This window comes from Chaetura pelagica, unplaced genomic scaffold, assembly GCF_000747805.2.
Source record: "Chaetura pelagica isolate M959 unplaced genomic scaffold, ChaPel_1.0 scaffold11, whole genome shotgun sequence".
NCBI classification, from domain to species: Eukaryota; Metazoa; Chordata; class Aves; order Apodiformes; family Apodidae; genus Chaetura; species Chaetura pelagica.
Window position 1 is genome coordinate 611702 of NW_009952694.1, and position 24090 is coordinate 635791.

General features: G+C 36.5%; 1 protein-coding gene across 2 annotated transcripts in view; it reads right to left on the bottom strand.

Annotated features, from left to right (window-relative positions):
• Positions 1 to 24090, bottom strand: part of HEATR5A (HEAT repeat containing 5A) — a 51449-nt gene that overhangs the window by 11621 nt on the left and 15738 nt on the right. The window contains exons 12-27 of one of the 2 annotated variants that reach the window (XM_009993848.1): positions 22633 to 22732; positions 21767 to 21876; positions 17582 to 17745; positions 17289 to 17464; positions 15336 to 15441; positions 14585 to 14775; positions 13985 to 14144; positions 13377 to 13566; positions 12725 to 12894; positions 7928 to 8071; positions 6547 to 6772; positions 5501 to 5740; positions 4562 to 4743; positions 2873 to 2941; positions 2384 to 2563; positions 27 to 261 (exon numbers count right to left, since the gene is read on the bottom strand). In XM_009993848.1, the coding sequence (XP_009992150.1) occupies positions 27 to 261; positions 2384 to 2563; positions 2873 to 2941; positions 4562 to 4743; positions 5501 to 5740; positions 6547 to 6772; positions 7928 to 8071; positions 12725 to 12894; positions 13377 to 13566; positions 13985 to 14144; positions 14585 to 14775; positions 15336 to 15441; positions 17289 to 17464; positions 17582 to 17745; positions 21767 to 21876; positions 22633 to 22732 (2643 nt within the window). Of the gene's footprint in view, positions 1 to 26; positions 262 to 2383; positions 2564 to 2872; positions 2942 to 4561; positions 4744 to 5500; positions 5741 to 6546; positions 6773 to 7927; positions 8072 to 12724; positions 12895 to 13376; positions 13567 to 13984; positions 14145 to 14584; positions 14776 to 15335; positions 15442 to 17288; positions 17465 to 17581; positions 17746 to 21762; positions 21877 to 22632; positions 22733 to 24090 lie in introns of both variants that reach the window. The other variant, XM_009993849.1, reaches the window with a different exon arrangement.

Here is a 24090-nt window from a genome sequence, read left to right on the forward strand (position 1 = left end):
AAAATACAATTGAAGTGTCTTCTTACCTTCAGCAGGTAGTTGCAATGCGTATTCTGAAGGCAAAGTTAAGAGAGCAAAATCTTGAAGTGCAGCAAGCCAGAGTTTGCTCAGTGTTCCAAGATCTGCCTGTACCAAGTCCAGAAGTCCAGTGGCTGAAGATGTTACATCTCTGTAGCCTTCTTCTGCAGAGTTTGCAATGTTTAAATGGTGGTTTTGTGCATCACTTTGATTTTTCTGCTTTTCAACTGCAACTATGTAAACCTGTTTATATATTTGGAGAAAGATATAAATATTAACACTTGGAAAACTACTGTGAACATTAGCATATCTGCCAGTTGATTGGGCACGAGACTTCCTAGAATCTATTTCTGCTTCAAGTCCAGTTGGCATGGGCAAACCTCCTGAATCCATTCCCCCAGCTAATCTTTACACAAGAGTCCCAATAAAATGGAAACCTACTAAAATTCCTAAATATAGCTGCAGTTAACTTCCCTGCTCTTAAATGAATATATATTGTCCAGCTTCAGCTTCCAAACATCAAACCATGTTTTAGCTAGAAGACTGAAGAACTTGCTATCAAATAATATACTTGTAAATGACCTTGAAGCTACAGTCAAATAGTTCCTAAATCTTCTTTAAACTGATATGACATATTGTACTTGCAACCATCTTCTCAAAACTATAGGTTATTCTGTGTTAGCAGTAAGAATGAAGAGTACAGTCTCGCATCATTTGTAAAGTTTGGGTGTTACCATCAATAAGTTAACTTCAATGTGAGAAGGTTAGTTTCCCTTGATGGTTCCCTAGCTATTGGAAAAGATAGACTTGAGAATATTTCAGACCAGCAGCCCTCCCTGGTCTCTCCAAAATGCCCCTGTAAGGAAGCTCTTCTCCTTAACTATAAACGAGACACAGGAGACAAGTTCAACTAAAGTTAGCTTTTGTGAATATTCATCTCCTGCAATTATGATTTATCTTTCTCAATTGTATTAGTTGTACTGGGTTGACCCAGGCCAGCAACAAAGCAGCCACCAAGCCCTCACTCCTCCCTGCAACAGGATGGGGGAATTCCTTCAAATTCTGGAAGTAAGAAACAGGTAAGATCATAGAATCATAGAATGGTTTGGATTGGAAGGGACCTAGAAGATCATCTAGTTCCAACCCCCCCTGCATGGCCAGGGCCACCTCCCACTATACCAGGTTGCTCAGAACTCCATCCAATCTGGCCTTGAACACCCCCAGGGAGGGGTCAAATGTTGGACGTCCTAGCAGAGAAGGAACCACCTGGGGCTTAAGTGAAACACTGGTAAGTAACAGGTCACAAAAGCTTATCCCCAGTTTACTTTGTCATAGTTTCTCTTATCTGACATCCAGTAGCAAGCTACACAGAGTTTGCTTTTAAGTCTTCTAGTTATCTTAATTATAGACCGGAGCAATCTACAGATCTTCACTTCTTACAGTAAAGCCTCACATCTAGTCTGATTTTGTCTCAACTTCTGACTAGTAATAGGTTATTGTCATATGTCCTTAAAAACATTTTCCCCATGTAATAATTTTAAATTGATCACAGCAGCATATTTGAATAGATGAAAAAGACTGATCTACTTAAATCTCTTGGTGTAATCATGTTTTCAAGATCTTTATTTCACTTGCTAGCTTTTCTGCTGAGGCTCTCCTATTTTGTCAATGTCCTTTTTCAGGTATGAAAACCAGAGGTTGGTATGTTTTTCTACAAATGTTCACATAAAAGCTATATATTGCCTGCTTTCTCCCTCAAAAATAGTTCCTTGGTTATATACAGAAATATATATAGAACATGCCCATATTTAGCTGGTTATCAACCATCAGCATTCAAGGTCATTAACAATGCCTTCTCAGACACATCTTATAGAGATTATGTACATTTTTCACATTTTTTATGTTAAGATATGTAACCTTGAATTTACTTGTGTTAAAAGAAGCATTCACATGAGCTGACTTTAAGGCAATGCAGCACCAAACTGAACTTACAAGAACTACCTGTAAGAAGTTAACGGCCAATAGACAATGAGAAAAATCACACCTACTTAAAATGGTAGGTTCCGTGGATCATCACCACACCCCCATTAATACCATGCCAATTAAAAATGAACATTGGAATATTGGAACATGTTAACAAAATTAATATTTCTTAAGTACTAGTATATTACAAACAGTTTAACTAGCAGTGCTTTTGTCAAGTTTACAAAGCTCATGTACTGCTTCGAGGCATCAAAGAAAAGCAAAGGACCAGCAAATTCTATTTAATGAAGATTGTAAGAAATTCCTGAAACCATTCTGTCTGAAAGGTTCTAATTTACCTACCAGATAGCAAGACTATCATTACAGAGCTCTTGATACTAACCTCTGCCCAAGCCTTAAGCACAGCCAGTATCTCCATAGTTGAGGTGCTTTCATTATATTGTTGACTTTGTGCTTCTTTCCCAGCCTGAACTTTGACCAAAGAGGACACAAGCAACTGGTGAACCCTTCGAAGGTCATTAAGATCACTTACTACACCACTTGCTATCCAGGCACTGCATACCTAGTGTTGTAAAAGAGAAATTATGAGAAAAAAGAGCCAATCCCCATTGGATACTCTTTTTGAAAACCAGATATATCATTTCCACTGAGATACAGTTACTCTCAGATAATAATAAATGTTAAATGACATTACAGTTTACTATACATAACTAATGAAAGCCAAAAACTTTAGAAGGATGGGCAACATTATTTTGTGTGCAGTGAAAATTTGAGTCTAGATGATTTATTTCCTTTTTCTTGTGCGGCTTATCAAACAAAAAGATAATTTCAAAGGGTCTATTACCTAAAACTTCTGACTTTCAACACTTGCCTGACATGCTTTTGCTGTGACATCAGGAGGAGTTTCAGGAGCAAAGGCAGGCCTAAGTGCTGCTCCAACCTGAAGAGAAGTTATACAACATTTAATACATGATGAAGAATTAACTAAGTAATTACTTCTTACAAGCAGGCTTTGTTGTCGTTTTCCTTTATAAAGCATAATTTCCTTTTCATATTTCTACAGACTCTCTCAGTGACGTTAAAGAGGAGGGAAACAGTTGCAGTCATATTTTTATTGCTTTGTTTTGCTTATACTGATGACATGATTCTCTTTGAAAATGGTCTTCAAAGTTGAAGGTATTTTTTGCACAGTCTAAAACTGAAACAGAAACCTCTTCCTCCCTGGACTCTTGACTTGATGAGCAGCCCTCAAAAGAAAAACAGTTTTCCAAACCATGTAAGACTTGCAAGACACCTAATGAGTGACATTTCCTTACTTAGAAACAATACAGATTTAAGGAAACAAACAGCTGAAGGTGGTCAACGTTGCAAAGTGAAAGAAGGGCAGAGCACAAACCCCATCTGCCTACTAAAGAAGACATAAACGTAAACTTACCAGGTTGCAGACATTATACCTACTCACTACTGAAAGCTATTTCACTAGAGGCTAAAGAAAATTTCCTTTGCTGCTTTACCTGATATCGGAAAACTCAGACCTAAGTCTGATACTCTTTGGGATGAAAGTACAAAGTGTAGTACAAGTACTACAAATACAGGTTTGTGAAAATAAGTGAAAAGGAGTTGTTTTTAATGACAAGTAAATGACAGCTTCTTAAGACCCCCTAAAGCACAGACTTCATTTAAATAACTTCTGAATAAGATTTCAGGAAACCATTACTTAAGTCTGGCAAATCTATACCCAACTATTTCTCTTCATTGTTATGGAAAAAAAATGACAAGGAAAAAACTAGATATTTAACCTGCTTTATGGTTTTGGACAGCAAGGACAGATGGTGTATTTTTTTCCCTTGGTAGTTCCAGACTACTTTCCCACAAAGAAGTGCCAGTAGAATAGAATTTTAATGGCAAAAGCAAAATCAAGGTGATTTATAATGTCTTCAGTGTTGGGATCTCTCAATTTCTGTGAGAGAAAGTAATCTGAGTAATTTGACTTATTCAATGCCTGCTAGAAATTGAAGAATGGGAGCCAGATGAGGCTAGACACAGATGCCTGTCACATTTAACACAAGTGCAGTCTGGAATGCCAAATGATCAGGACATATTTTATCTACGTCTCAACCAAGACTTAACTAAAATAGACCTTGTGAGTACAATCCATGCTTATTTACTGACCAAGATTCAGTGTGATCTCTGGTGTGCAAAGGCTACTTACTTCTAAGTAGAGTTTTAAATTATAGTTGTTCCCAATATTTCTTGCCATACTTCCACACTTCAAAACCTCTGCTTTCCAAAAAAAAACCCCACCCAATGTTCCATTTTCTTTTTGCTGTATTCAAATAGGGAAGAGGGAAAAAATGCTGAAACTTGAAAAACTTTGGGGCTAAAACATTATATGCCAACTGAAAACATGCTTTCTAAGAAAGTTAAATCTAAGAAATTGGTAACAGTTTCAGTACCTAACTGAAACTCAACTCTAGCACTATGCCCTGCAAAAAGCAAATTTCTTTTAGTGATTAACTGTAACTCTTAGCTGTTTTGAGTTATTAGCAATGGTGCTTACATTAGCCTGATATTGCTCCAGAATTACATGACCTGGGAACTCTGGTTCTGGAACAGCCGCAAACTTCCGAACAACAATTAGCAAAGTTTGAAGCCCAGAAAGACGAAGTTGGTCACTGTGATCTGTGGCAGCCATGAAAGCCATACGGATCAAGTCAGCTAAATGCAAAACCAAAAAGTCACCTGAAGAGAAAACGGAAATAGAAAGAAAATAGTTTTATTTAATTTAGATGTAGACATAATATGTAACATATAATATTAAAATATATAATACATATGACTGCTACCAACACTTTCAAAAAGTTTATCTTACATTTTACCTTACGACATGTCAAGGATTCACTCAAGGTGAATCTTACACATAGATCAACCTCACTTGGACTTCTTATGTTAGCTGATCTAGGCTCCTTTCCATTTGAATGTAAAAAAAAAAAAAAAAAAAAAAAAAGTACTTAGAATAAAGCATAAACACATTTATGAATGAGGTAGATTTTCTAAAAAGAGTTTTGTGGAAAACACCTCCAGATAAACATAGAGATATAGAAACTTGTCACTGTGTTTCTACTGGTAATCATGCAAATTATGGAAAGAAAGGGAAGTGGAGTTTTTTTAGTCATACTCCCATACACCAAGCTGTGATGTTGTAGGCTGGTGCCAGTATCACTTCCAATAGCTTGTGCAGAAACAATGACTTCCTATGCATATGCTATGGGACTGTAACCAGGAAAGTGAGTGTGAATGCTCCAGTGATATGCTAATGTTTTGGCACATAAAAATTGCTCTACACCTTAATAAATACAGGCTTCTAATCAGAGGTATTATGACCTTCAACAGTTAAAAACAACCCATTTCTGATTAATTTAATTAAGCTGCAAACAGCTAACATTTATTTTACACATACATTGCATTCTGTGAAATTCTTTCAGTGCTTAACACATACCTCTTGAATCACGTTGTTTTCTTTCCTGAGCCAAAGTTATGTCAAAATGTGCACTGCCTGCATTTTCACACTGGCTTATAATTTTACAAACACACTCTGCAGCAAAAACTCTGGTAGACCATCGTGGATTCCTGAATGGATGGAATCTCTCATCACTGTCAGACGTTAATACAGATGCATCGTCTACTTTGGCAGTTTCCTCTTCTTGAGTGGTATCTAGTGAAGCTACTGTATTGAAATCTGTATTTAGGACAAAGCAGGGAAGAAGAAGTACAATATTATTTCTTATTGTAACTAAAATCTACAGGACTCCTAAGAACATCTCTTAATAAGAAAATCTCTTCAAAGTCCATCTCTAGCCTCCACTCACTATGACCCCCTTCAATCTTGATGTTTTACAGTAAATGCTAGGATTAAGAGTAAAATATAAAAAACTTCCAGCATATGGTTGATATTACCTGCGAAGACAAGATCAACACCACAAAGGTAAATTAAGAACTGCAGCAAAAGAAATCAATGAAAAAGAACCCATTTAAAATCTAAATCCCACAAGTTTCCCTTCTGCACTGCAAGAAAATTCTTTTTTTTCCGCACAAAAAATTCTGTCCAGTAATTAAATTTATCTGCTCAAGAGTTTAATTATGATAGAGTAAGTCTGCATAAATCCTACCATTAATAGAAGATAGAGTCTGAGTATTTTTCTTGTAGGAAATTGCACAGGACCCACAGCTTAAATGTATTCTGCACTTTTGACACAGAAATAAGTTAATAGTAGGGCTATAAATCAAGAAGCATATGAATAGGCAAGACATTCTAAAATGTTTACACAAGCTTATTCAATAGGGAAAAGGCAATCAGAAGTGAGAAAGTCATACTTCTTCTGAAAAAACTAAGTCAAAGTGTCCAGTGTCTCAATATGAAGGATGATGATACACTTCATAAATGTCAAGCACTCAAGAAACAAGAATACTTTCCCCCAGTGACATACAGTGCTGCTTCAGGACTTATTTTCATTGTATTCTCAACTACAGTGTATTAGGACTTACCAGCTGAGGCAGCAAGGACATCTTTGCAAAGCTTCAGCCAAAAAGAGAGCTTTTCAACTGCCATTGAAGTAAGCATATGAGTCAGAGTTTCTTTGATATCTTGGCACAGTCTTTGATCCAACTCTTTGTCCAGCAAGCTCAGCAATGCCCCCTCCAGGCCTATTTCTCTGATGTTAACATCTGATAAGAACAAAGTCTGTGAGCAGTAGCAACCACATAAACCCCACTGAAGGTTGCACACAGAGTATCTTATGAACAACAATTGTTTAGCTCTGAAAAACTTTTGAAATAATTGCTTTAATACACTATCTAAATTATCTGAATACACAACAGAAACATATTAACAACAGGAAGAAAATTATCCCTAGGGAAAAAAAACCACCCAGACTCCCCTCTGCACTTCACAGCATTACCATAACCATAGCATCTGAGCTCCTGAGCTAAAGTATCTTTGGCCATTTGATTCTTCACACTTATTCAGAAGGTAATTCTAAACCAATGTTTAAACTTGAAAGAAAATTAAATTATTCTTCAACAAAAACTCAAAACCAGACACACAGAAATAATTTGTTAAATGCATATGACCAATTCTTATTTGCCCAATATTGCCAATTTTAAAAATCAGCATTTTTACGTAATGAAATTTTGTAAGGATATTTTTCTGAAAACATCCAAATGAACTTAAATTGAAATTTAAAGTGAAATGATTAACCACTGCTCCCTCGCAGGAAGGCAGATGAGGATGAACTAGTGATCATTTTCTGTCCTTTTAGCAAGAAATCTAAACCTTTATGAAGTTAAAAATTCTAGGGATGCCAGCTGATCTTTACTTAACTAGTTCTCAGTAGAGGTCATAAGAAACTTTATTCAACAGGATTTGTAAACCCTTCCTCAATGACAGATTTTTAATTTAAGATCTATGTGGGAAAATAAAATTATTAATATGCATGTAAAATGCAGGACTATGAAGCAGTTGCTACACCAGCTACTGGCTAGGTAGGCTTAAGTTTCTCTGTAACTTGACTTTCATTTTCTCATTTAGTGACCCCTACTAACCACAGTGTATGAAGAGCAACTCCTTCACTAAGAAGCCGTTTCAATGCTTCCATAATTTGATATTATATAGAGAACTGAAGCAGAAAACCTTTGGAGAGTTAAAGATTTCAAGAATCATAAAATCAGAACTGTTTGGGTTGAAGGGACCTTAAAGATAGTCCAGCTCCAACCCCCCTGTCACCTCCCACTAGACCAGACTGTTCAGAGCCCCATCCAACCTGGTCTTGAACACTGCCAGGGAAGGGGCAGCTTTTATATCCATAGTAGAGTGTGTTTAAAATTCACTATCAATGTGTCAAGCTCTTTGATCTCAAAACTTCAATACATTACCTGGAGTAAAATCTTCTCTGCTCTCTTTAACTAATGCAACAGCATATTCTGATACCTCTGCAGCTTCTCTTTGCACAAGCTGACGTAAGCAAGATACTACCGACCGTCTCAGTAATAAATATGAGCTACAGAGATTCATCTGAAACATGCAAGAGAAAACAGTAAGATGGCTAATAAATCTTTACAGCAATACCTCAGTAATGCTAAGGTATTTTCTGAATAATTGCAGTTATGACAAATCTGTTAAGTCAGCAAGCATGTAATTGATGTTATTTTTGCTCAGCTCTTTTTTTTTTCCCCCACCCAAGGTCAAACGAGAGGTTTTGCAACTCTTGTAATCAATTTCAGTACTTTTAATATTTTCCCTCCAAAAGTAACTTATAAGACTGGTTTAGGGCCAGATCCAACTCCCACTGACACCAGTAGAAAGAACTCCACTAAATTCAGCAACAGCTGAATCTGCGGGCTCGGTGATCAATCAACTCTGCTCTTTGACTACAAGGTATATACAAGGGCTTGAAAACTCAGTGCAAGATAAAATTACCATATAATCCTTAGATGTAACTAGAGAAATGCCAGTGTAACCATGGGTGTGATAGTCAATCAGGCTTTCATAAATCTGAACTCCATGAATGAAAAGAACTTTATGAGAAAGGGCAAAAACAGGACTGCTGAAATTTTGTCACCAAAAATATTATATACTCAGACTACATTAAATGATGTTTTAGAGAAGGTGGGAGAAAGGATGAGAGCTACTGGTGAAGGTATCACACTGAAAAAAGCCAGCTCCCCTGAGCAATTTCTACCAAAAAATTCTACAGCACCACCATATTTTAACACCATCAGGCCAATGTTTGCTTTTTTTTTAATGCTGAAAAATACAAGATAACAAATTCATTGCTACAGGAACAAGGAAAAACACTAACAAAAAGACAGAGTGGAGCTTTCTGATTTTTACTTGCTTGCTCTCAACTTCAGTTCTGAATGGAATCCCAAAGATAAAATTAATCAGGCCAGGCAATTTGTGGCCAGGCAAGATAGCTGCACCAATATTTATGCAGCTTCCTTTAAATTAATTTTAGTTTATCATCAAAAAGGTTATTCTCTACAACTAAGGAACTGTGTACTCTTATCAGTCACCACCCTTAAAATAGACAAAGCTGAATGGCTGCTGCAGGGACACCTTGCAGTAAGGTCATGCTCCTGATTAGTCAGCAACAGGTCAATACATTTTTGTCAAAATTACTAATAAGTATTAGTTAACATACAGTTCAAAAGAACAACTTAAGGACAAAAAGAAATAAGTGATACAGAATTTCAACTTTGTTACATTAACAAAACTAAACTTCATCTTCCAAATTTCTATGGATGAACATTAATCAACAATACTTAAAATTACATATTTAATACACATAAAGGTTTTCTCTCGGCATAATTATTTTAAAAGAAAATAAACCTGACTTGGTAAGTATGTTTGCAAGATACTTTAACTGAAACTTTAAAAACAAGTGAGGCTTTTAATGCAACAATTCTGCAAGCAGGCTATACGTTCTACTGCAAGTTGGACATGCATAAATTGCGTGCTCATTTTTAATAGGGAAAAACTAGAGGATCCGATTCAGGATACTGAATAACGCAAGATGCACATTCTAAGTTTCTCTCATTCTCCCACATTCTAAGCAGGGGACAGGACTAAATAACAGACACAAAATGCAAGCATCACATACAAACTGAAATGAACAAACAATTCCCTTTCTGTGCTTAACATGTTAAAAACAAAATTACGCCTCACTAAGCACAAAAATGAAACATATGTCTACCATCTGCAGAAAGTTAGGAAGGTTCTGGTTAGGATGACAATCAAATGTCACTTGACATGCTAAAAGAAATTGCATTAAAATGGTTAAAAGGAAAGATAAAAGATGAAATAAATAAAAAACACCACTGCAAACTGCAAAATTTTAGGATTAACAAGGCACAGGGACCTACCAACACAGAATTATCCAACAAGATTTCCTGCACAAAAACAAATGACAAACCAGTCATGACAAAACCAAAATACAGATATCACAGTGATATCAACCACACAAGGAGACCATTACATGTAAATTCAGCATGTATTAAAATTCAGAATCTTACCTCAAACATACCAAACCCTAATTTGCTTAGTTCATTTACACTATATATTCAACACACTTAAACTGCAAGTCTACTGCCCCTAAATTTAGTACTCAAACAGTACCAAAACAACAGCACAGCAAAGTTATTTGCATTGTACACTTATTGTGTTTCAAAATATCTTTAATGTCTTGCAGCTGAAAACTCGTGTTCACTACCTCATAAGCTTATACAAATAAGATCTTTAGAAGTCTGTGCTCACATAGCTTTAAAGCTAATGTTAGACATAATTAAAAGCATATGATTTCTATTCTGCTGGAGCCAAGAACATAAATGACAGGATAAGCATTACACTGTTAGATGCAAAGCCCCGTGAAAAAAGATCCAGTTGACAAATAAGGAATCATTTGGGAAGCTGAAGAAGGGAAGCTAGATAATGGCAGGCAGATGTACACAATAAAAAAACCCCAAACAAAACCAAAACAAACAAAACCAAGCAAACAAAAAATGAGCCAGTGTCTCCGTTGCCAGAGTCATAATTTTTTACTACTAGAATAGTCACAAACGGAATGGTCTAAATAGTTTGTGGACCTGAACCATATCATGCTCTAGAGGGTGGGAAGACAGGTGGAGGAGGCAGCTTGCAGCTGCACACAGCCATTTTGTTGGAATGCCTAATGCTACACTTATAGAGAGAAAAAAGAGGAAAAGAGAAGAAAGAGGAAAAGGGGAGGGGGGGTGGAGGAAGTATTTCTGTTTCAGAATTTTTAAAAGGCACATTTGAAGAAAGAAATTTTCCAGAAACCTTGGGGAAAAAGGATGGAGAGGGGAATTGGTTCACATTACTTAAAAAAAAAACCTATCTTTGCACATTTGTTTTCAATATTTTATGAGTGAGAATTTGTATTTCTATGGACAGAAGGGGAAAAAGATCACTCATTTGACCATAGATTCTTTATTTCTTCTGTTTTTCTGCCTTAAATTGAGTGCAGTGGTGAATATTCACAGTATCTAGCACCCAGCTTTTATATTCCTCCTGACAACTTCAAAATGTGTTGCAGAAGAGTTCCACTTTCTTCTCCACTTGCAGAAATTAAAACTCATGAAGAATGACTTGCTGAGGGGTCACCTTGAAGGTAACTACAGATTCAAGAGCAGACTTGAGGTCCAGACCAATAGCTCATTCTGCTTCCCTAGCAAGATGGTTATTTAATGGGCAGAAGCTACATGGATGGATGGTGAATTTTAAAAATTCAAAAGTCTGTTTGTACAAGGACCTTCTCAGAGATCTACAAAGCAGAGACCTACTGATGTTTACTGAATCACTAACAACAACCTTAGCCATAGTTTTGTAGCAGTTCATCATGAGAAAAGTTCACCCATATAAGGCTTGGTGGACTCCTCCCCTTTGAAGCTCACAACAGTTTCTGGGGTAGAGGTGAACACACACATGTGTACAGATGCACAAACACACACATTCCAGCCACGAACCGTGCTTCTTATATGAGTAATTGAGTTATTATTATCAAGTTCGTAAAGTACTGTATGAATTACTTAGAGACAATTTGTAAAAACAATAAAAATCATCAGCATTGTATTGACAAGCCAACTTTATCACAATATCCTCTATACTAGTAGGTACCTGCTACTGGAAAGATCACACTGTACATGGACTTATATATGCTCCCAAATGCTAATACATCCTCTGAGCAAGAGACTGACTTACATGATTTGCTGTGATTTTATCAATGTAATAAAAACTGTGGTTTACCCAGAGAACAGAAAATAATAGCTGGCGTATATTAGAAGAAAGAACACTTCAGGTGAGTTGCAGTTCTTCTGCAATTAGTTTATCTATATCTAACACAATGTGGGGCTGAAAGAGCTTCTTCAATTTTTTCTGGTACCCACAATCATGTTTCTAGTCACACTGAATAAAAATACACTGAAGGAGTCTAAACTTTATACAAAATCAATATATGGTTACTATGGATATACAAGAGATACCCAGAGGAAAATGTGAATAAGAACTGTGTTAAGATAGACAAGAGAGATGAAAAACAACCCACCATATTTTATTGCCTGTGTTTTTTTGTTTACCTCTGATGTACAGGGAGACTAGATGATCTTATTTAAAACAAACAAACAAGTCCCCCGCCCCCTCCCAATCCCTAGCTAGCCCCTGAAAACCCACCGAGGCTAGTAACTACCAGAAAATTATTTTTGCTTCCACCACAGAACTAAGCGCTTTGGAACAGCAGCTATTCAAGGACAGAGATACTTTGGGGAAAAAAAACAAACAACAAGTCATTCCTTCACTGAAGGCATAAAAAGCAGCAGAGTAAAAATACTGGCCCACATAAAATGCCTGGTTAAAATCTGCACAAAGTTGTAATGGTATATCCTGCTAGACAACTGGCCTTAGTAACAGCAAGAGGATGCACTTGCAAACAGTTCAGAAAGCCAAGCTTTCTACAGAATGTGCTCATTTTGTAAAGGGGAAGCAGAAACTGGGGAAAAAGATGAAAAAAATAGAGAATACTTGCCTGTAGGAGGATATGAAACAACTCATCCCTAAATAATGATCACTTTATCTGGTAAAATAACCACCTGCATTTTTTAAGAACAAAATGCTTTAAAATACAAGGATTTAGAATAGTAAATGTATACTCACACACAGGCAGCTTACAAGGCTAGACAAGTTGACATGTCGAGGAGCAAACATGTGAAGCTGCTGAAGGCAAGAGATTGCTTCAGCCTGAACAAGACAATCGGGATTATCCTGCATCACTGCACATCCAAGGAGACAGGAAGTTCTTAAGGCTGAAACTGTTGTACTGCTGCCTGTATTTGGCAGAAGAAAGGGGTTTGGTTTTGTTTTTAAAACATACACTCTTTTTTTTCAAAACATAATAGTTTATCTTTTTCCCAAGCCAACCATAACTCTCATCCTCTTGAAGGATACTTTCTGTATCTATGTTATGCTCTGGTGGCAGTGAGTAACAGTCACATTGCTGTGTGGAAATTTCAGTGCCAGGTATCTCAAGTTTGATTTAGAAGTAAATTTTAAATATCTGCATCATAACTAAAACAAAAACTGGCTCCTAACTCTTAAAATGATGGCAAAAGGAGACACTATTTTTGGAAAACTAGCAGTCCTGTCATCGTGACTGCATAAACTCCTGGGCTATGAAACACCATCTTACAACCAGGAAAAAACTTAGCATGCACTTACTTGTTGATAAAACTTGAGTTACACATTCAAATAATGTTTAGCAATTTTGTTGCTAAAAGAAACAGAGCTCACATTATTGTTTATTGCATACCTTGCAACTCAGGACCCAGTGTGGTAATAAGTGCATTTAAACAGCGACCAAGGCTTTGGTGAACTTCAGCGTAAGCAGGAGGCACAGTCAACAATAACATGAGGACAAGAGACAAGGTAGGTTCCACATGGACGTGATATAAGGGCCCAGCTAGATCTACTATCAGTGACAGCGAATGTAGTGCCCATGCCTGTAAAATAAGAGAAGCAGTCATGTTAATGTCTTTACAGTAGAAGAGACTTTAAATAAACATTTTAAATTTGATAGTTCAAGTGAAATTCAGTGATTAAGTGCAGTAGAAGTTGCCCTTTTAGGTCCCAAAGGGACAAATGAAGAGGTTATAGAAAGAAACTTTAAAAACCTGATGCTTAATAAACCTTTTTCAGTATTTTACAAGGAACTGTATGTCCTGCAACAAAAGAATCATCTTAAATTTCTCATTGTTAATTAAAAAAAATATCTATGGATCTATGTTTTTTATTGCCTTTGCTGCTCCAGCCATCACCCGTGAGGCAGAAGTTGTGAAATATTATTCTTACAAGAAAAAGCACTCCAAAATATAAATCAGTTAATTTATAACATTACATTTTTAGATAAGTGACAAATACCTGTACATCAGGAGAAGTACTGTCCTGAGATAAAGTATAAAGGATCCCAACACATGCATTCAGGTGCTGACTAGAGCCTATTCCTCCTAGGTACCTGTACAGACATCCCAGAGCCAAAGAATGACCTGTTCTTGATACCATATCTCTAGCAGATTTTAGCCTATTAATTGTAAGGAAAGAAAGCTGTTAGTGTAATCACCAAGACTGATACTACTTAAGACACACATCTACAAATGGAATTTCTAGTATACAACTGGCAAAATATTTTATTATACACTGTTATATTGCCAAAATTAATTTATCATCTCTTATTTGAAGGAAGTACTGAAAATACTTTAGATAGACTTAAATAATGTTGCTAGAACAGCAGCCAACTTAATTTCTTTGAAAGTCTAGATGCTCACTTAGACAACCTTCTTACAGACCAGCAAAACTAAGAAATACATGGAGAACTCAGGAGTCCTGTTAATTTCTGAAGTGAAATCAAATCTGTGAAGGAAACCAGCTTTTAAAAATTACTACCATAATATCCCCTATTATGATTTCTCAAACATTTTTATTAACTCAATTAGTAATTTACCACACTTTTTTTGAACTTACTTGTCAAAACTGACTTGTGCTAATCCAGCAGTGAAGGCACTGTCAGAAACCACCTGTGCCAATCTGGCCAAACACTCTGCAGCAGCACACCTTAGGAGTGGATTATTGCTTTCCAAGGCACCCATTACCAATGTCAGGGCAGACCTTCTAACTTCTTCTGGACCTAAACTTCCCTTGCAGTTAGCCAAGTGCTAAAAATAGATAACAAATATATTAAACAACACAATGGTATAGTAATCAGAATATGCTTTTCCGTCAGTCATGAAAAAATTGCACAACATGCAGGAGGAATTTCATTTTCTTCCCTTTTTATCCAAGGAATTCCTCTATTTTTATTTGCTGTTTTGAGAGTTAGAAGTCTAACTCCCAAAAAGTGTACATCACAGCACAACTTTATAGTATATATATTCTGATTTTAAGAAATACTGGATAGATTGTAATAGAACACAGAAAATCAGCACACTAGCATAAATTCAGGAAATAATATCAAGATGAACAACAGTGAATAATGACCAGGATGACACAAAGAAAAATTCTAGACCAAAAAAAACAACATATGAGCAAAAGCTACAGCAGTTATCTGCATTGCATATTAAATATGCCCCAAATAAAAATGTTGTACAATGGAAGGCCTTTTGCTTAGTTTCAAGAAAGCCTAAGAATGGAAGAATGAAAACTGCACTGTTTTAGCAACACAGAGGGAGAGACAAATGAAGGAGAGAAACAAAGGCGAGAAGCAAAGGAGATTTACCTTTAAGGAAGTAGAAAGGGCTGACACAACATTTAGCTGCACTATTTGTTGCCGTGATCCTTTTGTTTGCTTTATGGAATTCAACAACTGTTCTAACACCTGGAGCCTTAAACAAAAACGGAAAAGAAACCACAGAATTAAAAATTAAGGAAACAAAGCTTTTTTATTTTATTTTAAAACACATAACAAAGCACATATATTATTAAGGGAGGTTCTCCTCCCCCTCTACTCTGCCCTAGTGAGATCACATCTGGAGTATTGTGTCCAGTTCTGGGCTCCCCAGTTCAAGAGGGACAGGGATTTACTTGAGAGTCCAGTGGTAGGCTATGAGGATGACTAAGGGACTGGAGCACCTGTCTTATGAGGAAAGGCTGAGAGACCTGGGGCTATTTAGTCTTGAGAAGACTAGAAGACTGAGAGGGGATCTTACTGATGTCTACAAATATCTGAAGGGTGGATGTCAAGAATGGGCCAGTCTCTTTTCAGTGGTGCCCTGTCATAGAACAAGGGGAAATGGCACCAATCTACATAACAGGAAGTTCCACCTCAACATGAGGAAAAACTTCTTTATTGTGAGGGTGACAGAGCACTGGAACAGGCTGCCCAGAGAGGTTGTGGAGTCTCCTTCTCTGGAGACTTTCAAGACCTGTCTGGACACGTTCCTGTGTGATCTGCCCTAGGTCTTCCTGCTGTAGCAGTGGGGTTGGACTTGAACTTCAGAGATCCCTTCCAACTCTTATGATTCTATGATTATAGAAACAGAGGTGGAACAAACCTACTATCCTAACTCTTAAGCATTTTCCTTCAACTGGAATCCTTGTCTTCCATATCAGAATAGGTAATTACTCAATGAACATAAAATTTTGATATTTGTTTCCTTATAATATATGTATTCACAGATAGTAACTTGTATCTAACTAATGTTACATAGATGATGTATTTTGGCTTGTAACTGAGAAAGGAGGAGGGCAAGGGAGAAGAAAAGGAAAATGCAGTTATCTGCAGCAATTACTTCAGGTCTTGAGAAACAGGTGAAAAAAACCAACCAGCAACCTGGTGACAGTAGAGGCAAAAAGCCCAGACAAACAGAAAAAAACCACACACACAAAAAAGCCAGTGAAGACAGAACACAGTAATCCCAAGCATTCTAAGCAGTGAAGATACTGAGACTCAGAACTCAAATGCTGAGCACTCACCCCTTGCTGGAAATTACCAAATCATCAAGACCTACAATGATCATGGACTGAGGTCTAACAACAGTTGGCTTTGAAAGTATAAAATTGTTCAATTTTAAAATAATCTATTTCCTCTAATGCTGCATTCAAGAAAACTGTGAGCGGCTTGCAGAATAACTAACAGCATGCACAAATCTTGAGGAATTTCATGCCTCAGCAATCACTGTATATATGAAACAAAACAAAATGCCATGTGTGCAGTAGGAAGATACACACACACACAACCAAGAGAAGTTTGTGATCCCTTTCAAGCATTCTTATGTCTTGACAGAACTGTGTTAAGACACACACTCTTGTTTCTTTCCATCTACTTGTCTAAGGACAAGGCTTAAATTTTAATAGAGACTCCTACAGCTTTGGCGTCTCTTTGGTTTTAAGGTATTTAGTAACTATGTATTAAGCACTATACTAACTGCATAATATATCTTAAAATAAATCCTGTTTTGATCTGGCTATTGAAACAAAACATTTATCTGGGTAAAAATAATGTGTTACAAGGACAGTGACCTCTTACTGGGTGTGCCTTTTCATTGTGAGTAACATTACACAGAAAGTATAATAATTTTTAGTCCATTTCACATTATTCAGATGGTTTACAGAATCCACTTATACAATTCACTGTTTTCCCAGAATTGTTCTCTTCTATGTTCAATCTCAAACACTGTGACCATCTTCTAGCATGTCCCGAACTCCCCGACAGTTACAGTTACTACTTTACCTGTGAGATTCTGCTACATGGGAAAACATAACTCCAAAAAGACGAGTTGCTGCACTGATAACAGACAATACAGGAGGTAGTGGTTTAGGTACTGAATCACCTTTTGCAGCTTTCTCATAAATTGAGTGGGGGTCATACTCCAGGCTGCCACCAGCTGTGCTGTTACCTAAAAGGAGCTGTAAGGAGGAAAAAAGACACAGCCATACTTCTGATGAAGTCAAAACTGGTACTGATCCAAACAACTAGAACTGTATGAAAATTAAATACTACCATGAAGCTAGATCAAAAAGTACCTGCTCTTCGATAAATCGGTGGTCAGTCTCCTGCAGTAAGGGACCAAGTAAAAGGAGATCATTCTCATGACAAAGGGGTGGAAGCAAGAACGTAGAGGCGTCGATCTGGCTATCTGGGACAGTCAGGTCAGCCACTAACTCTTTTAGAACAGCAGAGAAGCTTCCTTTAAATTAAAGGAAAAAATATTCAAACTTTTTGGTTAATTACTTGCCACAAGCAAGTTTGGGAATGAGATAATGATACTGAAATCACAACATCCACCTACCATTTTTTCTTAACTCTTCAAATAATTAACTGGAGAACATTCTTTCTACAGGGGAAACAACAGAGCACTACCTAAAATATGCAAACTAAGCACATCAACAACCTGGAAGCTGAAAAACAAAGACCTTTTCCTTTACAGAAGACACGATGCCATACAACTGCTAATCCAGGAAGCTAAGTTACAATTAGAGGGAAGGCAGTTACAAGCACAGACAGATTTTCTTCTATTTCCTGAAAATTAATGCTGTGGAATGCTTTACATAAATGTGCAGGAATACTTGGACTTGGCAAGCAGTTGTAATTTAAAATGGCCATAAGTTTGACACATAACCAAAAGCTGCAGAATGTACTCCCCTGTTTGAGGACTTTGCACTCAAAAAGCAAAACATGAAGAATTTATTGTAGGTTATATTATGATAATTTACATTGGTAGTTAAAACTTTCACATATTTTTGTACATAATATTTCAGACATGACTGTGCATTATACATAAACAACAACATTAGGCATTCTGAGTCAGACTATTTTAGGTTATTAAAATAGTCCCTGCAGTGGGAGAACAACTCCAGTGCTGAAACACACATGATGAGAAAGGTCTGGCTTGTCTGATAAGTAAGATGTGCTGGGAAACAGTGCAGAACTGATCTCAAAGGATGCACACACTCTTTACGCAAATATTACATAAGAATTTACCACCAGAGCATTAAGACTGCAAAACCAAGTCCTCATTAATTGGGAAATACCAGCATTAAGGGGGCCTTAACTCCACATATCCAATTCTTTGCATTCAGTTTTGTTGTTAGATTATTTGAAATCTGTTCTGAGAAAGCTGATTTCCTCCCTCCCCACCCCCCAAATTCCTATCCCCACCAGCCTCCCTCCTCTGCAGGCATCTGTTGCTTTGCCTGCCTTACTGACTAATTAGCAAATATGTAATTTTTTCCCAAGTGCTTAACCCCAATCTAAATGTAAAAGGTTAGCACTAAGAAATATATACCAAGATGCACAGTGTGTGAAAGGGACAGAAATTGAGCCCTTAAAAAAAAGAAACTAAAACCAACTAGAAACTGCTCTTTCATTGTTTACTATAGATCACAATGTAAAAAAACCTGAAAAATCTCTTTTTTTTTTGAAAACTGCTTTTCTAATAAAATGTAATTGAGATACTAAGCAATTTTTAATCAACTTCACATTCATTTTACTCCCAGACACTTGGCCATTCTCTTCGTGTCAAATAATATTACCCCAATGTAAAGCAGTTCCAAATTTTGAGCCAGAATGCTGTACCAGCATTCTAGCTATTCATCTCATCCTATTAAGAAAGAGAAGTGAATGCCTGTATTACATTTTATGGTTTAGACAGTAGAACATAACAAGCACAAAAAGCTGAAGAAAGAAAAGGACTCTAATGAGTTGTCTGACAAAACACATTAATTTCAGACCACAGAAAATATCAACAAATCTAACAACCAGAATTCAAACTGCTGAAATGATTGGTGTGAAATTATCAAATTAGACATTGTAATAATTACAATTTTTATATTAACTCATGGGAAAGAAATGTTTTAGCCTTAAGAATGAGCACATCAACATTCAAAACTAATGACATGTGAAAATGACCAAGAATATAAATAATGATCTTAGAAACAGAACCTGCTTTTCTCAGCTTACGCAGGTCACACTTTTTATCAGCTAAAAGTGCAAAGTCTTAACCATCCACATGACAGAAAAAAACAACTAGAACCTGTTTAATGTTTTTCATTGATGTTCATGTTAGCCTAATATATTCTTCTCATATCTGCCATTGCTGAAATAATGCAAAAAATCGTCCACTACACATGCACACTCACAGCAAGCCATCAAATTTCTGCTGTTTGAGCACATACTGATTCTTATTGAGGACTGAAAGCAGCAAAAGAGACATCAGAGAGGCAGAAAGTGAGCAGGAAAGGATGAAGTAGAGCCTAACAAGTCCTAGTATCTCAGGTCTCAGAGTTCTGAGTTTTGAGTTTTTGAGGTTTGAGTTGAGAAAGAGGCTTAGAGCTATGAATAAAGAATCTGTTTTCAACTGTTTATTTTGCTGGGTATTTTGTTTTGTTCCTCATCTGCTTTGGACATTATTTGCAACTCCTAAAAGCTTGAGTTACAACCCCTAGTATATGCTCCCATTACTGATTTTCTCAAAAAGAAACAACTTGCACATTTCTAGCCTCTGGCTAACTACCTAGATCAAAGACAATGAAAATAAGATAAACAAAACCACAGACCGGTGAAAGCTTCTCGTTCAGTTGGTCACTGAGCCATGCAAAATGTGCCAGGCTGTGCAACACAAGAGTACACCTGGTATTCTGCCTAGTGATAATGACTAAAATTAGACTCAGAAAAAAGGACTCTGGGTTCTGTATTCATATGGTTTTCCTAAATAAACTATTTTAAAAAATTCTAGTATTTGCAAAGACATATATTTTCTGCATGACGTGTCATACCAGAAATAACATGGAAAGAAAGGTATTTGTTTCACGCTTTACCTTAAACACTTTTTTGCATTTCTGCATGATGCATACAGACATATTAAAATATAAAACAGACTTTGAAAATAAGCAGTATATGCATTTCCATTCTTTCCCCAGTCTCATACGGCCCTATTACAAACAGATAAACAAGTCTGATACTACATCTGCCAAACTACTATTTTGATTTTAAGGCTATTTACAAAGCTTTCAGAAGGAGGAAAAATTTAATTTATAACAAACCTTTTAAGCTTTTCCTTAATTTATTAGTTCTAGATTGTAGCATCCTCAATTAGGATGCTCTCTTGCAAGATCTTACAGGTCATACTGTAAAATACAGTCTAAAGTTTAATAAAGTTACACCACACACAAAGATCCTAAACAAAGAAATCATCAAAATCACCCACACTCAAATATTCGTATTCTACAAAACACTGTCCCTGTAATAAAAGAATCAAAGAAATAATTTGCTGTAAGGGAGGTGTCCAAGTCACAAGTGAATATTATACACTATGATTCAAGTGTTACATACAGACATCTGATGAAACAACGACTTTAAGGCAGCAGTCAGGAACTTGTCCTGATGAAGACTCACTCAGCAGTTACCACTAGATGGAGCAGATTATTTGAGTGAGGATTCCCTGCACGATATGGAGGACACAGCCAACGCAGCGCCTGGCTGGCCCTTATTATCTGTGTCTTGACGCCCTGTACTGCTCTTTACAACTGTGAAACACTCTGGTTCCTTGTTGCAGTCCATACAGTACTCTGTGGCAAACTATATTCACATAGCAATTCAAGATATTCTATGTTTTAGTTAGACCTGTCACACACTACAGTGCAGTTACTTAATTAGTGGATTAGATTTTAGATACTGCTATCTTTGTTCTGCTACAGAAAAGTGAGCTTCTCTCCAGATTTTTAAATTTTTTTCTTTAAAGACAAATATTTTATCCACAACCTGCACAGAATCAGATGAATATAACTAATTCATAAATCTACTAGGAGCTACTAAATAAAAGTATTTTAATGGACTATATTCTATTGGATCATCCTAAAATGATACCTTTTGGATTTAGGATTCAATGGAATGTAAAACAGGCAGCAAACAAAGGCAGTTCTTAAGCAGATTAAAATTGCATGGTTGTCTGCCTTCAAGTTTCAACTAAATATAGAACAAAAGTGTGTATTTGGAAAAGAAAAAGGGAAAAAAAAGATCATGAACACTAGCTCTTCAAAACCACAGCGACTTCACTACAATTTCATCAAATGTAAAAAGAGGAAATTCAATTTGTTTATCAAAAAAGATGGAAGTTATCCTTGCTACCTGAATACATATATGTTGAACAAAAACTTAAAAATGAGCCCATGGTATTTTTAACAGGTATCTCTTTGTAAGGAAATACTTACCTTCATAGGTCTTTGGTGGCAATACTGATAATAATTCATAAAGTTTCTGTCTGTAAACTGTTGATGATGTTTTCAAAGAATTTCCATATGATTTACTTATTGAAGAAAGCCTTAAAATAGAAAAAGCACATCAGAGATGTTAAACATGTTAACATCATGCAACACTCCCAATTTTCTTTGTAACACTCAACTGAATACTTTTAAAATCTATACATCATTTAAGTACAGTTGTGATTTATGTTACCAATAGTAGAAGGAAAACAATTTATTTCACATGTTGTGACAGGTCTCTGTACTCCATTCCCAGCCACTACTTCTATTTCATACTAGAAAAATAAATACGGCTTTTTATTGCCTCTGATGGTATTTATATTTATTACAATTAAATTTTTTGTGGTTATATCTCTGTAAATGTGAGTTTAGGGATCAAATACATTAAATCACTACATATTCTGAAGGTGAAAAATTAAAAATAATAAAACCATTTCCACCTTAGCTCTGACTCTAAATTTAAAAACTGCCCATCTCTAAAACTTTTGTCCAAGCATGCTCTGGAATATTGTTTTTGATTTTATAAAAAACAATCCTGCTTAAACACAAATATGCATGTTTTATTAAAAAAGTAGAATAAAAACACTAACTTAACAAAAGCATGCAATAATTTCCTCCCTAGATTTTTACATCAAACTGGAATCTTCAAGACACATAATGCCAGCTAAAATCTTCAGCTATACAGGTGAATTCTATATCGTAATTTTTGTACTTTGAAAGGAAAGTGGTTAGAAAGTGCAACAAATCAAATGCAAGATTACTCTGTAGCTTTACAAAACCAGAATCTTATTTAATAGCTTGATACACACACTTACTGTGTCAATAAATTAACAGCACTTGGGAGAGGAGGAAGAAGTCTCTGAACAACTTCATCCGTAAGAAGACCAGCACAGTGGGAAACAAAACTTTTGATAGCTGGAAAAGGAATTGGATTAAACAAAAAAAATAAAATAGGACAATGATGTTGATCAGATGGCTTACTGATTATTTGCTAGTTTTCTAATTAAATTGCACTTAATTACTGTACTTCATATGTATGGAAGTATTTTTCATTATTTACAGAGAATAAAAAATGAGGTAGTAGTTCAAAGAGCACCTAGAGATTACAGAGTATTAAATATCTATTTCCAAAAGGAAAATAAAATATTGAAATGTTCATTGCTTAGTTTACTTCTAAAATGAAATTGGTATTGAATGCCACAGTTTCCAATAAATTTTAATAGTGAGAGGGAGAGGTGGTCACTAGTATCTACGTACTAGTACTCTAGAATACATGACTGAAACACATTAAATACTTGAAGATCACTGGAGTCACCTCTTGGAAACCCAAATTCACATATTTCATAATAAAAATTGCAACCTCCTAGACAGCAGTTAAATATACAGCACTCATCACTGGCTGAGAATTGCAACTTCCTTATTGCTTTTTTTTACCAGTCTTCGCACTGTCACAAATGCGTTTGGCTGACTCATCAATACTATTTTGCTTACAGTAAGTCAGGTATTAGGAAACAGAACTGCTATTTACCAAAGACAACAGACTGTATAAACAATAGAACATATCCTTGTTTGGGTCCTTATTAATTAACATATGTTAAGCAAGAGAAGAAAAGCAACCTTCCCGATATCGTTTACTATTTGGAAGCCAACTGATTAGAAGAACAGGAGGAAAAACTCTTGGGTTTTTTGCCTGTTTGCTTTTTAGAAAAATAAAATACTTAAAGAGATAAAGACGGATAGCGGGATTGAGTGTATCCGCAGCAAGTTTGCTGATGATACCAAGCTATGTGCTGTGGCTGATACCCAAGAGGGAAGGGATATCATCCAGAGGGACCCTGACAGGCTGGAGAGGTGGGCCAGTGCCAACCTCATTAAGTTCAACAGGGCCAATTGCAAGGTCCTGCACCTGGGTCAGCGCAACCCCAGGCATAAATACAGGCAGGGGGGAGAATGGCTAGAGAACAGTCCTGAGGAAAAGGACTTGGGGGATGGTAGAAGATGAGAAGCATGACATGAGCCACCAGTGTGCACTCACAGCCCAGAGGGCCAACCTCATCCTGGGTTGCATCAAAAAAGTGTGGCCAGAAGGGCTAGGGAGGTGATTCTGCCCCTCTATTCTGCTCTAGTGAAGCCACAGCTGGAGTACTATGTACAGCTCTGGAGCCCTCAGCACAGGAAAGACACAGAGCTGTTGGAGAGGGTCCAGAGAAGGGCCACGAAAATGATCAAAGGGCTGGAGCACCTCTGTTGGGAAGATAGGCTGAGGGAGTTAG